At 37.9% G+C, this 16,579-nt stretch overlaps 1 protein-coding gene across 3 annotated transcripts in view; it reads right to left on the reverse strand.

Moving 5' to 3' along the window:
• Positions 1–16,579, reverse strand: part of Usp24 (ubiquitin specific peptidase 24) — a 142,879-nt gene that overhangs the window by 86,873 nt on the left and 39,427 nt on the right. For all 3 annotated transcript variants that reach the window (XM_038333426.1, XM_038333425.1, XM_038333424.1), the window contains exons 6-11: positions 9,591–9,626; positions 8,839–8,904; positions 5,311–5,376; positions 2,171–2,245; positions 1,460–1,618; positions 399–513 (exon numbers count right to left, since the gene is read on the reverse strand). In XM_038333426.1, the coding sequence (XP_038189354.1) occupies positions 399–513; positions 1,460–1,618; positions 2,171–2,245; positions 5,311–5,376; positions 8,839–8,904; positions 9,591–9,626 (517 nt within the window). The remainder of the gene's footprint in view (positions 1–398; positions 514–1,459; positions 1,619–2,170; positions 2,246–5,310; positions 5,377–8,838; positions 8,905–9,590; positions 9,627–16,579) is intronic.

Genomic DNA, 16,579 nt, shown 5'->3' on the forward strand with positions numbered 1-16,579 from the left:
GAGAAACTGAGTAGTGGCCCTCTGGATACTATCCTATGTCTCTGTGTTTCTTTCTTTATCTCTGTTTCTCCTACTTAACATTTCTTTCTTTCTTTTTTGTTTATTTTTTGAGACAGGGTTTCTCTGTAGCTTTGGAGCCTGTCCTGGAACTAGTTCTTGTAGACCAGACTGGCCTCAAACTCAACAGAGATCCTCCTGCTTCTGCCTCCTGAGTGCTGGGATTAAAGGCATGTGCCACGGCCACCCAGCCCTACCTAACATTTCTAATCCTCACACTCCTACCCTGGAACGTACCAAGTTGCAACTAGGGTTGCCCAAAAAGGTGAATCCCAACACAGCAGCCCAACATGGCACGGCTGGCAATACATGAAAATTTTTATTTTTCAAAAGCAACTTACCTTCCAGTGCAATTGACAGAACAGAGTTTTCAACTAGCCAATCCAGTAATCTGTCTGTATCTATAGCATTCTTCACAGATTTGGATAAGGTACTATCTTCTATTAATTTGGTTACCTAAAATGATAGTATTTACATGACTGAATCAAATATGCATAATCAACATCTCTCATATATGTATAGCAACTTTTACAGACATATATAACTCAGTTTGATAATCAAAATACTTTGAAACCAACTTATTTCTTCAAGGTTAACAGACTACTAACGGTGGGGTCTCTTTAAAAAACATGGAATCATTCCCAACTCTTCTCAATCCTTAGACCACCCTTGACTGGCTCTAACCCAAACTGCAAGCACAACTGTCCTCCCTATTTTATAACTGAAGGAAAGAGGCAGCAATCCCTCTCTGGAGATGGGAACTTCAGGTTATTCAGCTTGTGAACTGTCCATGCCATGACCTCTTTACAGACAGTGTCCCAGTCAAATTCTACTTGTTCACATGTCTTTACCTGAATTCATGGTCTAGTTATTAAATTCTTCACATACGTGAAATAGATCAGCCTTTCAATAAATTCTTCTTTCAATTTAAAATAGTCCAGGATAGAGCCAAAAACCCCAAACTAAAGGAAAAGTGACTGGAATCATGGCAGAATGGCACTGGTTTAACCTGTCATTTCCTGGAGCCGAGCATACTGTTTGTGCAGTTCTAAGTGAACTCTAGGAGGCTGAGGAAAGTATTTTCAGCATGTTGCTTAGACTCACACTATTATTAGTCACTTCGTTTTGGTCCTAACATCAGCGAGAAGATAGAGTTACATCTGAAATAAAAACAACTGTCCTTTAGGAAAGTTTAAAGGTGATATACTGTGGGACATTTCATGATGTTTTCAGGGAGTAAACCTTGAAAATACACATATGACCTTACTAACAGACAATTCACACACAGTACCACTGTTATCTCTGTCTTACATGGTCAAGAGAAACTATTCTTTCTCCCATCTCCTTTATACTACTAACCACATCTGAGTCAAGTCTAAGAAACGGGTACAAACAAACTTACTTCTTTGAGGGAATTCATCTTAGCACTAAAATGTGGTGACTTCAGCATGCGCAGCAGGATGTCGAGGCGAAGGTCATCAACAATCGTCACCAGATCCGGTTGAAAGCGCATGCAAAGTAACTTAATGGCAGACAAGAGCTCAGGGATGCTAACCAATCTCTTTCATTTAATAAAAACGGAAAAACAGACAAGCAAACAAAAACTGTAAGCCATCTGGCTATTAATTCTCATGACACACATAGGGTAACAAGGGTCAGGAGACAGCTTTTATTTTACATGACCAATTAACTATATTTGCTTCTAAGCAAAAGTTCCTCATTGTGAGAAATAAGAAAAAGAAAAGACAATGGTTGTAGAAGGGGTTCAAGGTAGAAAAGTCTTCGTCAGTGTTAAAATTACTCTAAACAACTTCAGATACATTAAAAAAATCAATATTATTCTAATCTATTTTGATTTTAATTCCATCAAAATCATGTTAGAAAAACTGAATAGTTTCACTCATGAGAATACAATATTCATTCTCTTAATAACACTATCCTCAGTTGTTTTTAAAAAAGGTTTTTTGGATAGGGTCAGGAAACTTCAGGTTAATTTGATATGACCTGTATGTCATCAGGATCCAGAAAGCAATGTCATTGAAATTTGTCAAGACTTGGCTTTGTTATCACGGACTAACCAGCACTAGGCTCTACCTGGCTAGGGAGTAATTACCTTGTCTTTAAGGTCTTTCTCCTCAACACTCCGCACATCCTGAATTGTGGTAAGGATGACTGGGTCTAGCATAGGCTGTAAACATAAAACACTAGTTAAAAAGAACTCCTGAATTTGTGCTAGAGTAGTTATTTCCTTATCTTCCACTCACAAAGGAGAGGGCACAGAGACAGGTGTGACTTCTAGCCATCAGGGCCACCACTAACTAGCTGACCATCCCAAGTGCCCTTAACTTGTCTCTTCAGTTAAAATGAGCACAGTTCTTCTCACTATATCTTCTAAGAGTCATCTGAAGAACAACTCAAGATACACAGACTGCCCTTTTAAAACAATAATAAGTCTAGATAGCTTTTGTTTGTCTGTTTGTTGGAGACAGGTGTCACTATGTAGACTTGGCTGGCCTGGAACTAGTCTGGTCTCTAACTCAGAAATCTGCCTGTCTCTGAATCCCAGGCCTGGTATGATTATTTTTATAACAAAGTAAATATTTTATACCTAACTTTTAAAAATGGATATAAGCAAACAGAGACTATGCAAAACATGCTACATACAGACTAGTATTGTTATGAGTGAGATACATGACATATAGCTACAGAACGGGAACCTCTAAATTTTTTAGGAGAAACAGTAAATTATTAACTAGAGGTAAACTGACCCTTCCAATGAAATAAGAAAATTTAAAAATTAGGTAAGAAAAATAGTATTTGGCTGTCAGAAGCAAGACTACATAGCCAGTGAATGAAAATGACAGCAGACAATAATCTAGACAGAATTTCTTCCTTCACACAGATGCCAACAGTGCAGGAAGGGCTGTGAGCTGTGTGAGTCAGTATTCTTGTCAGCATGTGCCAGGCCACGTAATCCTCACTGCAACCCTGTGAGATAGGTGCTGCTAATGTCACCATTTTACAGGAGGGAGAACAGGAGCACTGTCTTCCAAAGTCACACTAAAGAGCAAGTAATGGAGAGAATCTATGCCAGCTGACATAGTCCATGGTGTGTGTACAAATAACTGAACTTAGGTCTAGACACAGCAGAAGAACTAAAGATAATAGTAGATGTATCTTCTACTCCTCCAGTTTATTTTTCTAAGTATACTCTGCCCTAATATGTGCGTGCATGTATACACAATCTACAAATTCTGAAGAACTCAACTAATTAGCACTTAGAGTATTTATGATAAATTTTCTTCCATGGACTACATACATTTAAAATCCAGCCCTGAATCTGAATCATTAAATTATTACTAATTATAACTAATGATCTTCTTAAAAAATCAATTTACTTTGTCTTTTCTTTTACATCTTTCAGCTACTAAACTACTGATTAGAGCTGGGATGCTGTTCAGTTGGTAGAGTGCTTGCCAGGTAAGCGTGAAGTCCTAGAATTGAGCCCAGTACTGAATAAATTTGATGTGGTGGTATATACCTGTAATCCTATCACTCAGGAGGGGGAAGCAGGAAGATCCTTGACTATGTTGTAAATTTGAGGCTAGTCTGAACTACATGACACCCCATCTCAAAAATGAAAGCATAACAAAAACTTTATATTGATATGCTTAATAAACTGATAACATTAGACATTTCTAAAGAAAATATAATTAAGAAAATATCTAAACATTGCCTTATTTCCTTAAAAATCATTACATATTATTTTGATATCTAAAGAAACCACTTAATATTAGAAATGGCAGCAATTTCTCACACATACTGAAGAAAATGGTATCATTCCAGTTAAAATGTCCTCCAAAGAATGGTGTACTTGCAAAAATGAATAGTATATATGGTAACAGGGGCCCCAAGGGGCACTATGCTTGATGCGACTTCAACAACCTATGCAAGTGTTTACAAACTTACTTAGAAAGAAAATTAAAAATGGAGGTATTCTGATAAGACATTTTGTTTGATAACTTATTAACTGAAACAGAGGGAAACAAGAAAGTATAATAGGTCTCCAGCATTAGAAAACTGAATACTCAAGGTGCAACAAAGATGCATCAATGAGTAAAGAGCTTGTTATACAACTATAAGGACGTGGTTTCAGACTCGCAGGACCCTCCCCTCTTTAAAGTGGTAGTATATGCCTGCAATCCAGAAAATCCTGGAGCTCACTGCCAGCTAGATAGACAGCCACTCAGTGAGCTCCAGGTTCTGTGAATGTCTCTGTCTCTAGCAAATAAATAAATAGATGGATGGACGGACAGGCAGACAGACAGATAAATGGATAAATGAATGAATGAGGTGGAGAGCAATAGAGGAAGAATGCTAATGTTGACTCCTTGGCCTTGGGAGCAGTGCGTGTACACTTGCATGCATACACACAAAACTGAACACTTAACAGCTTTGACTACTTTATGACTTGATGAATAATTCTCAAAGGAAGGAAATCAAACATGATGTTGCTAAGCGATTATTCAAAAGAGAGAGACTAGGCAGTAAGCATACCTAGCTGACAACCAAAACTGATCTAGTAGAACCCATAAGGCAACAAACCCAGAAATAATCCTGTGAAGGAGACAGGGTTTCTGATGTGGGTTTCCCTCTGTATGTTGTGAATATTTTTTATTACCATTGGTTAATAAAGAAGCTGCTTTGGTGTATAGCAGAGCAGAATATGGCCAGGCTAGAAGAGATATACAGAGAGAGTAGGTGGAGTCAGAGAGATGCCATGTAGCCACTGAAGGAGACAGACACCTACGAACTGTACTGGTAAACCAAAAGACCCATGGTAAAATATAAAATAACAGGAATGGGTTAATTTAAGATGTAAGAGCTAGCTAGAAATATGCTTAAGCTATTGGCCAAACAGTATTGTAATTAATACAGTTTCTGTGTGATTATTTCAGGTCTGGGCAGCTAGGAACAAACAAGAGGCCTCCATCTACACACACTCCTTCTTTACAAAAAAAGATAACAACACTAAGAAATCACATTTGATAAAAATCAGTCTTTAAAGAAAAGCACCAAAGTTAGAGAGCATCCTACACTTAGAAAACTTAATTTCTGACAATATTTTTACTAAAAGGGCAATCATTTTGAAAACCAGAGGTTATTCTATATTAAGTACCATTCTGAACAACCCAATAACAAAAGTTAATATTTGCGATGTCTTTGACCATGATATAAATGGCTTAATCATACCTGTACCACGGAGGAGTTCAAGTACTCTGCACATACCCCTAAGGGCTGCACCAGCGCTGAGACAGCCTACGAGAGGACAGTAAAGACCAGAGTGAAATGTGAGCATTTCATCTTTTAAAATTAAGCAAATCCAAGCCAGGCGGTGGTGGCACATGCCTTTAATCCCAGCAATTGTGAGGCAGAGGCAGGCGGATCTCTGTGAGTTCAAAGCCAGCCTGGTCTACAAGAGTTCCAGGACAGGCTCCAAAAGCCACAGAAAAACCCTGTCTCAAAAAACCAACCAACCAACCAACCAACCAACCAACCAACCAACCAACCAACCAACCAACCAACCAAATAAATAAATAAATAAATAAATAAATAAATAAATAAATAAATAAATAAATAAATAAATAAATAAATAAAGAATAAAATTAAGCAAATCCTTTTCAAATAGCTGAGAAAAATGGAATGGAAATTAGATAACCTAATTTCATAGAAAGACAATACACTTAAATTAATAAAGACATTTAAATGAGAATGTCAACAAAACTCCTTTGAAGCACTGAATGAAACAAATCTAAAGTTTATAACGATCACTATTAGAACATTTTCTTTTGAAAATGAGAGAATACTTGAGGAGGAAGCAATATCTTCTAACCAAAAAAAAAAAAAAAAAAAAGTTAAGGCTTATTCAAGAAAAAAAAGTAATATGTGAAAGGAAGTCCAAATAATGAGGGAGATGCTGTGTTTCTGAGTGGGAAATGGGGAAATATCAATTATAAAAAATGTAAATTTTTGCTGGGTGGTGGCACATGCTTTAATTCTAGCACTTGGGAGGAAGAAGCAGGCAGATCTCAGTGAGTTTGAGGCTTGCCTGGTTTACAGAGTGAATTTCAGGTCAGCCAGGACTGTTATACAGAGAAACCCTGTCTCAAAATAAATAAATAAATAAAAATAAGATATTAAATTCTCCGTCTACCAGTCTACATATTTAATGCTATTCCAAACATGGCCTCAGTGACTTTTTTCCCCTGACATGTTGACTATATGCAGAAGAGTGAAAAATATTAAAATAAATTATATTTTAGAAAACAATGACAATGGGCAATAGTAGCACAGCCAGTAATGAAAGATGGGTTCATTAGCACTAAATGAAAGCCACAGGTGTCCAGCGACAAATCACACTCTTAGAACTTTGAGGTAAGACAAAACTAGCAAATACCAATGGTAATGAAAACAAGAATTAGTCAAAGAGGATCTTGTTTTGGCTGGTTATTTATTGAAAGAAAAGTATTGGATCCTCGTCATGCAATATATAAAAATAAACTCGTTAAGCCAGGCAATGGTGGTGCACGCCTTTAATCCCAGCACTCGGGAGGCAGAGGCAGGTGGATCTCTGTGAGTTCGAGGTCAGCCTGGTCTAAAAGAGCTAGTTCCAGAACAGGCTCTAAAACTACAGATAAACTCTGTCTCGAAAAACCAAACCAAACCAAAACAAAAACTTGTTAAATCAAGAATCATGTTTTAAAAATTTAAAAAAAAGCATAAAAAGAAAGAAAAAATATAACTTTGAAGTAGGAGAATGTTTCCTAAGTAAGTCTGAAAAACTTTTAAGCCATTATGAAAAAATATGATTCTGCAGAATTTTGTAATTTCTGACATCATGAATACAAATAAGGCTGGCAAGGTGGCTGGCTTAGAAAGAGGTAAAGGTCCCTGCTACCCAACCTGACTAGCTGAGTTCAATCCTCAAGATCCACATGGTGGAAGAGAAGAACCATTACCAAGATTTCCTCTGACCATGTGCATACATACATGAACACTCACAGAAAAATTAGTTTATTAGAATTTCTAAAATTAATAATGTACTACTTGAGATCTAAAGCATCAATTCACAGATGCAATGCAAACAGACATTAGTCACATGGAGAAATGCACTAGTTAACGAATGATAGAGCACTGCAGACTAAATAACAAAATGTCATTTTTGTCAATTATATTAGAAAATCACAAATTAAAAAACTATTTCACATTATCAGTCATAGTGTAAAATGAGTTTGCATGAGCACAGATTCATGTTCTTAGTTTTTTGGAAGGAGATTTAGCCATCAACTGCAATTTTAAAAACGTATATTCTTTAAGAATTGATCCTTTAAAAACATGTATGTGAAGACATATATGAAGAACATTTTCTACAGTAATGAAAACCACAAACAACCCAATGACATTAACAAGCAAGTGCATCACAGTTCAGCCTCTATACAAGTAGCCTGGAGCACTAAGAACATTAATGGTCTATAACATAAATGAAAATGTACTACTGTGTACAGCCTGGCAACACTTGTTTTAGAGAAACGGAGAAGGAAGAGAAGAGAAAACAGAAGGCGTGGGATGAGAACGCAGTGTGTAGGTATATGTATAGGACAGACCAGTTTCATTTTTACTGCAGATGTTTTTAACTGGTGGGGATGAGACTATTTTACCCAATATTTTTCAAGTTAAAAAAATGTGACTTAAACAGTCTTATATGACCTAAATTTATTCTGGGACACAATCACCTTAACTGGTCAGAAATCAGGAACTTATCATGAAATTTTAATTATACTTATTTTGGAAATAAGAGCTGAGTGCACTAGCTCCTCAATGTACAATTCCCCCTCCTACTCCCATCACCCAGCCCCCCACCCCCGTAACCAGTAAGAGTTATTTTGGAAAATGGTCTGACCTAAAGGATGATTTGGAGAGGGCTGTTAACTCCAGAACATTTAATACAATAGAGAATAAATCTTCAATCCTATATGTATCCATCCCCAGTGTTCATTCAGGTATGGTAGAAATTTGGGAGTGTTCTTTGGATATTATTTAATGTTTTCAGCACTCTCGAGAAATGAAGTTAATTTCTAACATCACTCAATGCCTAAACATCAAGTTCTTGAGAAACAAACTAGACAAAACTGTCTCTGAAGAGATTTTTTCTTTTCTTTTTCAAATCACTATTATCATTCATGTCAAAAAGCCATTTTCACAATAATTAATACTCAATAAGGATCAAATGACAATACAACAGCCTCAGTGACTCTCAAGGCTTCTCAAGACAAGGCTTCCAACTTGTGGCAGCAAGGTCAGTCTCTCTCCACACTATCAGTTTCTCTTCCTGATTAACACTCTGCCTTCTTCCAAAGAGGGACCAGGGGAGTTGACTACTTATCCTACAGGAACTACCCAATTTTTAACACTTAAAGATGGTACTTCAGCACATCATTTCTGTATCAATCCAATTACGGTGGACGGTATGTCTCAGTGATCTGCCTGTGTGTCTCCTAGTGCTGTTATTTCAAGCATGTATACCAATCTTGGCTTTTTATGTGGGTGTTAGGATCAAACACGGGTTCTCACACTTGCACAACAAGCACTATAATGACAGCTTCTCCCCGGCCTGTTCAACCTTAATATTTAACTTGCTGTATTCAGATCATGTCTCTTAGCTGTGTATCAACCCAAATAAAGTGTTCCTGCACATTAACCACAATGAGTGATTTAACTCACCCCGAGTTCTATATCTTCTGAATGGAGTTTGGCTTGGATTGCTGCAAATCCACCTAATTCTCCAAACTGAAAAGAAACAGGCATGAATTACTTTAGAAATACTCTATAGTAATAATTTCAGCAAAGAATTAAGGCTAATATTTTACTTTACCACCATGCTCTGTGAGATTGCTCTTGGAACACTAGGAATGTAATTCTAAGGTTCCTAAGGTGTACCCCAAACCTGACGTTCAGTAGTGTATATCACATACACAAATGGAGAAGGAGCCACACCATATTCCTCCTCATACGTTCTGCTGTGTGGTGTTTGAATGAGAAATATCCCCCATAAGCTCACATATTTGAACACTTAGTCCCAGTTGGTGGCACTGTTTGAAGAGGCTATGAAACCTTTAGGAGGAGCAGCCTTGCTAGAAAGTGTGTCACTGGAAGCAGGCTTTGAGGATTTACAGCCTCATCCCACTTCCTGTTCTTACCTGCTGGTTCCTGTAAGTGCCTAAGATGTAATCAGTCAGCTTCCTATTTCTGTCTCCTGCTGCCATGCCTTCTGCAGCCTTATAGACTCTGTCCCTCAATTGTGAGCCAAAACTCTTTTATATACGCTGCTTTTGATCGTGGCATTTCATCACAGCAACAGAAATATTTGATTATTCTCAGTAATTATCATTTGTTTAAAATACCCAACTACCAGGAATCACATTAGAAAATGGGAATAGTATCTCAAAACCAAAGTAATGATAAAGTATATATACCTTATTTACCAAGTCTACAACCCATCCATGAGGCTCCTGTGAGAAAATAAAGTCAAAATTAATATGGTAATATAAAAGTTTTCTCATTATTAATCTTGGCGGATTTTTTATTTCCTAAATGAGAAATCTGAAAATAAAAAGCATTAAAGTCTCTGATATTATAATTTTGAAGCAACAAATCTAGACCTTCATGGGATTCTCATATCAGAAACATTCATGCATCTGGGAGCAGTTGGAATTTGTTGTTTGAGTTCTCCAAGGAATAGAATAACTCAAGTTAAATTCTCTAAGAAACTTATTTTATTTACTGTGGTTTTCTAAAACGGGGTCTCAAGTAGCCCAGATTGCCCTTAAATTTGCTAGGCAATTGAGACTAGCTTAAAATCCCTTATACTCTTGTTTCTACTTCCCAAGTGCTGGAGATTTTAAGAGCACATCACAACACATGGCTGAAAATTTTATTTTAAATTAAAAATTATTACCTAAAAAATAGACAACTAGAATTCAGAGAGTAAAGTTAAGTCCCAGCTTTATCATTAACACCCTTAAACAAGCTCTTTCTTTTCTCGTTTTCTCTCTTTTCATTATCTCGGCACTTGGGTCTTACTTAGGTTGAGACAGGAAGAGATGTCACACCTATTTCACAGGGCTCATATTTCAGCAGTTAAAAAACAAAAAATTACCACATATACAAGCAATTCAAACTTTGCTAAATCATCTTGTAAAACAAAGGCAAAGGGTCGCCGGGCGGTGGTGGCGCACGCCTTTAATCCCAGCACTTGGGAGGCAGAGGCAGGTGGATCTCTGTGAGTTCGAGGCCAGCCTGGTCTACAAGAGCTAGCTCCAGGACAGGCTCTAAAAAAGCTGCAGAGAAACCCTGTCTCGAAAAATTAAAAAAAGAAAAAAGGAAAAAAAAAAAGGCAAAGGGTCATTAAAAGAATAGAAGGTTCGTTTAGCAGAGTGGGGCTCATGAAAGAGCTGTATGAGACAATAAAGGATAGTCTAAGCAGAGAGGCTAAAATGGCCAAGTCTATTTGGAGAAGGCAGAAGATTTCACTGTGTAAAACACTATGAGAAATTTCAACCAGGCTGCACGGGTGAAGGAGCTGCGGAGAGGGCACGGGGAAACTACATACAGAAGTAAAGGCCAGGACAGCAACAAAGTGTTTTAAGAAATGGTAGTGTGGGTTTTACATTCTAAGATAGCCATTTGCAGTTCTGATGAGAAAACAACGGCATGAAAGAACAGAAGATTGGGAGGAATTCAGACCTCCCAGGTAGAAGACTAATGCAGTGTACAAAATAGGACAGGTGGTGTGTGGAACAGAATGGGTGCAGAAGACAGAGTGGTCTCTGAAGGCATGACTGGGCTTTAAATGAAAGTACGTGTTTATGAATTAATACAGAAGCTAAGAAAACAGGATGATTTTGGCAACTCTGGTTTAGCTTGAACCCTGAGATAGATAGTGATGTTATTTACTCAGAGGAAAAAGAGAGGCAGTACAGGCAGCAGGGCCCCTGTAGGCATGTGACTCCTGAGAACTGTGTGGCAGTTAAGAGGAGATGGTTGACTTCTTATCAGGTATGCTCATAAAAGTGTTTGAACCACAAAGATAAACTGAAGCTATCATCATTACAGTGATATTTACAACAATGAGAAGAGAGGACATTCTTGACAAGAGAGTATAGTACCAAGAGAAGAAGGTCTGGACCAAAGCTGGGTAGCAGTGAAGGACCCAATAATAATAAGTGGTAAGTAATCCCTGAAATCCTAATAGATGGGAAGCAGAGGCAGGAAGATCAGGAATACAGGGCTAGCCTATGGCCCTGTCTAAAAACAAAACAAACAAAATACACATATGAATTGAAGTTAAAGATTTAAATCCGGGGCTAGAGATATGGCTCAGCAGTTAAGAGCATTGCCTGCTCTTCCAAAGGTCCTGAGTTCAATTCCCAGCAACCACATGGTGGCTCACAACCATCTGTAATGAGGTCTGGTGCCCTCTTCTGGCCTTCAGACATACACACAGACAGAATATTGTATACATAATAAATAAATATTTTTTTAAAAAGATTTAAATCCGCCAACTAAATACAAATAGGAAAAATAAAAGGAAACTAAATTATAGACACAGGAAAAAATATCACGAAGCACAAAAAGACAAAAAGATGGAAAAGATGAAGTAACATGGAAGACAGAATTAGACAGTTTAACATATCCAACCGAAGTTTCAAACAAAAAAGACTGACAGAGAAAAAGTAATTCACTAAAAGATAATGGCTGAAAAGTGCCAGAAGTGATACAGAATATTAATCATGAGAGGCCATTAAAGGACTCACTTGGTAGGGTGCCTGCTATCTCAACAACATGGAGCATGACCATGACATCAACCTCTGGCCTACATACACACAAATGTACCACAAAGTCCTGTTTGTGTGCAAACTCACAAGAACATATACCACATACCTAACCCCTTTCCATGCATACTTCCCCTTGTGTGTGTAAATGCATACAAGGTATTAACCACTAGATTCAGAAGTCCAATGAATCTCAACAAAAAAAAAACAATAAAGGTATCTTTTTTGTTGGGTTTTTTTTTTTTTTCAGTTTTTTTTGTTTTGAGACAAGATTTCTCAGTGTAGCCCTGGTTGTCCTAGAACTAGATCTGCAGACCAGGCTGACCTTGAATTTACAGAGACCCGCCTGCCTGTCTCCTGGGTGCTTGGATTAAAGGCATGTGCCAACACTACCCAACTAAAAATATCTTGATCAACCCTGTGAAAGTTAGAGAGATATGCATCAAGGAAGAAGAAGAGTCTAAAAATGAAGCCAGTCAAGAAAGACACATTTCTCACAAGGAATCAGACCAGCAGTCAACTTTTCAACCAGCCCAGGCAAAGCTACTGCAATAATTTATTATTCTGACACAAAAAAAATAGCTATAGCCCAGAATTTAAAAGTCAACGAAAATATTAAGAAGCACTAAAATAAAAGTTCTGGCCATTAAAAACAAAGTCAATCACCAATGGACACTTAATTACAGCATATTTTACGAGTGAGCTACCTCTTTTACAGGCTTGAAAAAAGTCAGGAAAGAACTAAGAGATTGGACACTAAAGATAACAAGGTAGAAATTAAAAGTTGGGGGAACCACAATAAGAAACAAGCTAAGGTTTATATGTATTGTTCAGAGGAGAATAAAAATAATGAAATTCAGGTTTTGTTTAGTTAGGAAGTTAAAAGTTTAGAGTAGCCACTGTGACTGACAGGGGAAACCTGGAATTTTTCATGGGGTTTGGGTGTGAAGGGAATACATGCTGAAGCTACAAAGGATGTGATATTAAGGGCAGAACACTCAGATGGAAAACACCAGAGCACGCTAAATGAAAATAACCCAACAGTGCAGGAAAGACTAAGACAGCAAAGAAGGAATAGGAACTCTAAGGAGCAAATGCTGGAAAAGGTAGAAGGGCAGGAGGCCAGGGCCTTGATGGGAGAACTAATTCCCCTGTGGAAAAAAGAGGACAAAGGAAGACTAAACTTTTCTGTCTCAGTAGTAGAAAGTGAAGAGAGAGAGGATAATGTCTGCTGACTTCTCACCTGTTTAGTATTTAAGAAAAGCATACTGTGTAGGTTTAAATTTCTTGACTGCACAAATTCTTCTTATACCTTGGTACTTGGCCCTGGTGAAGTACTTCAGTGGTTTTGTAAATGAGAATAAAAGGGTACCTAACTCACAAGATTACCGTGGATTAAATCACCATTCTTGCCACTCAAAGTGTGTAGAAAGTGTGTAGAAAGCAGCACTGTACTAGCTAATCCTTCCTCCACATTCCACACATAGGCTAGAATTACAACAAATGCTAATTTCACTGCATGTTTTGTTTTACATTGTCTCTACTACACTACTGTGAAGTAGTAAACATTAGACTGGTAAATTGTTATACTTTAAGCTTGTTGAAAGCTGACTCTGGGAACAAGGAGCTCGTCTCCTCCAGTTTCCTGTCCTGGAGCAGGCTGGTCCCTTCACTTTATGTAAGAAGGACAAAGGAAAGCAGCAAGCAACTAACGATATTAAAATCATTGTGTCCTTGACAACAACTAGAAAGAAAATTACTTCCAAGCCTGATTGCTCTATTTATCCTACAGTATAAAAATGCCTACAGTAGGAAAGAGAAGGTGAAAAGCTCATCCCTGGAGATGAGCTCTACTCAGCCTGGGATTTTCGATCAGGAACCCCAGCATAAACTGTTCAAGGTTTTCCCAGTCAGTTTTTGTTGGGTGATTATAAATGGCCGATTCGCTATTTCTTGTTTTACTTAGAAGCCTCACCTAGGGAGACACTCTGCTCTGCCTAGGACACTGAATTGGGAACTCCAGCTGACTGCCTCAGTGGAGGCTTCCCCAGTGGATTTCTGCTAGATGTCTACAAGCCCTGGTTTAATGTTATTTTCCATTTGGTCTCTCAGTTGGGTTACTCCAAACATCGCTGATGGATGCTGTAAGGGTCCATACTGATGATGTTTTGCATCTGTTGCTCCCTGGGTATTGTTTCACTTTTGTTTGCTATATATTTAAAAACTCGGTCATTCCAAACCAAAAGCAAAGTTATCAAAAATAGTTTTCTACACTGTATAGAACAATCATGAGCCAAAAATCTGCATAACACTACACCCTTTTTTGAAAAAATTTATTTATTATGTATACAGTATTCTTGATATTCTGTCTGCGTGTATGCCTGCAGGCCAGAAGAGGGCACCAGATCTCATTGCAGATGGTTGTGAGCCGCCATGTGGTTGCTGGGAACTGAACTCAGGACCTTCGGAAGGACAGGCAGTGCTCTTAACCACTGAGCCATCTCTCCAGCCCATTATACTATACTATTTGATAAAGGCAAGGAGTAACGGTTCATTATCTCCCAAACTTAAGATTAATCCTGGTAAACAGCAAGTGATCAATAAATGGCTGTTAAAAATCAGACTTCTAGGGGTTGGTGAGATGGGTCAGCAGTTAAGAGCATTGCCTGCTCGTCCCAAGGTCCTGAGTTCAATTCCCAGCAACCACATGGTGGCTCACAACCATCTGTAATAAGGTCTGGTGCCCTCTTCTGGCCTGCAGGCATACACACAGATAGAATATTGTACATATAACAAATAAATAAATAAATTTTTTAAAAAATCAGACTTCTAGAGCTAATATCAATACTCCTCAAATTGTTCCACACAATAGAAACAGAAGGGAAGAAGCATTGCCTAACTCTTTTTACAAGGTTACAGCTACTCTGATAACCAAACCACACAAAGATCCTACTAATAAAGAAAATTACAGACTAATCTCACTCATGAACATTGATGCAAAAATAGTCAATAAAATACTGGCAAACCAAATCTAAGAACAATCAGAAAAATCATCCACCATGACCAAGTAGGTTTCATCCCAGAGACGCAGGTATGGTTTAAAATACGAAAATCTATTAATGTAATCCACCACATAAACAAACTGAAAAATAAAAGCACATGATCATCTCATTAGATGCTGAAAAAGCCTTCAAAAAAATACAACATCCCTTCATGATAAAAGTCTTGAAGAGAGCAGGGATACGAAGAACATACCTAAACATAATAAAGGCAGTATACAGCAAGTCAACAGCCAACATCAAACTAAATGGAGAGAAACTCAAAGTGGCCCAACTGAAGTCAAAAAACAAGACAAGGTTGTCCACTCTCTCCATATCTATTCAATATAGTACTTGAAATCCTAGCTAGAGCAGTAAGACACCAAAAGGAGATCAAGGGGATACAAATTGGAAAAGAAGTCAAACTCTCACTGTTTGCTGATGATAGGATAGTGTATGTAACTGACTTCAAAAACTCTACCAAGGAGCTGCCACAACTCATAAACACCTTTAGAAATTTAGCAGGATACAAAATTAACTCAAAAAAAAATCTAGCCTTCTTTTACACAGATGATAAATGGGACGAGAAAGAAATCAGAGAAACATCACCCTTCACAACAGCCACAAATAACAAAGTATCTTGGAGTAACTCTAACCAAACAAGTGGAAGGCCTGCATGACAAGAACTTTAAATCTTTGAAGAAATAAATTGAAGAAGACACCAGAAAATGGAAAGATTTCCCATGCTCTTGGGTAGGTTGAATTAACATAGGAAAAATGGCAATCTTACCAAAAGCAATCTGCAGATTCAACGCAATGCCCCTCAAAATCCCAATAAAATTCTTCACAACATCATATGGAAAAAACAAAAACCCAGGATAGCCAAAACAATCCTGTGTTGGGACCAATTGAGTCCTGGCCTTCAGCTGCTCTTCCCTGTCTAGAGCCTTCTAATTGAAGTTACTAAAAGTTGTGCTTTGCCTAGAGGATCAGAGGAAGGGATTTTCACCTGTTGGCCATTGACTGCAGGGTATTTAAACCTCCATGGTGCTATTAAAGAGGGCTTTTGTACCAGTGATTGGAGGTCCGTGTGTTGGTCTGTCTCTGAGTGTGTTTCCTCAACCTCCAGCCCCTTGCCCGAAGCTCACTAACTGAACTGGATTCTAGCGCATAGAGCATGCGCGGGGGAGGGAGGCTGCACGACAATCCTGTATAATCAAGAAACTTCTGGAGGCATCCCGACTTCAAACTCTACTATAGAGTTACAGTTATGAAAACAGCCTGATATTGGCATAAAAAAAGACAGGAGGATCAATAGAATTGAATCGAAGACCCAGCTATCAATCCACACACCTACAAACACTTGATTTTTGACAAAGAAGCTAAAATTATAAAATGGAAAAAAGAAAGTATATTTAACAAGTGGTGCTGGCATTACTGGATATCAACATGTAGAAGAATGAAAATAGATCCACATCTATCACCATGCACAAATCTCAGGTCCAAATGAATCAAAGACCTCAACATAAAACCAACCACACTGAATCTCATAAGAGAGAAAATAGGAAGTACACTTGATTCATTGGCACAGGA

The sequence above is a fragment of the Arvicola amphibius genome, chromosome 6 (assembly GCF_903992535.2).
Source record: "Arvicola amphibius chromosome 6, mArvAmp1.2, whole genome shotgun sequence".
NCBI lineage: Eukaryota > Metazoa > Chordata > Mammalia > Rodentia > Cricetidae > Arvicola > Arvicola amphibius.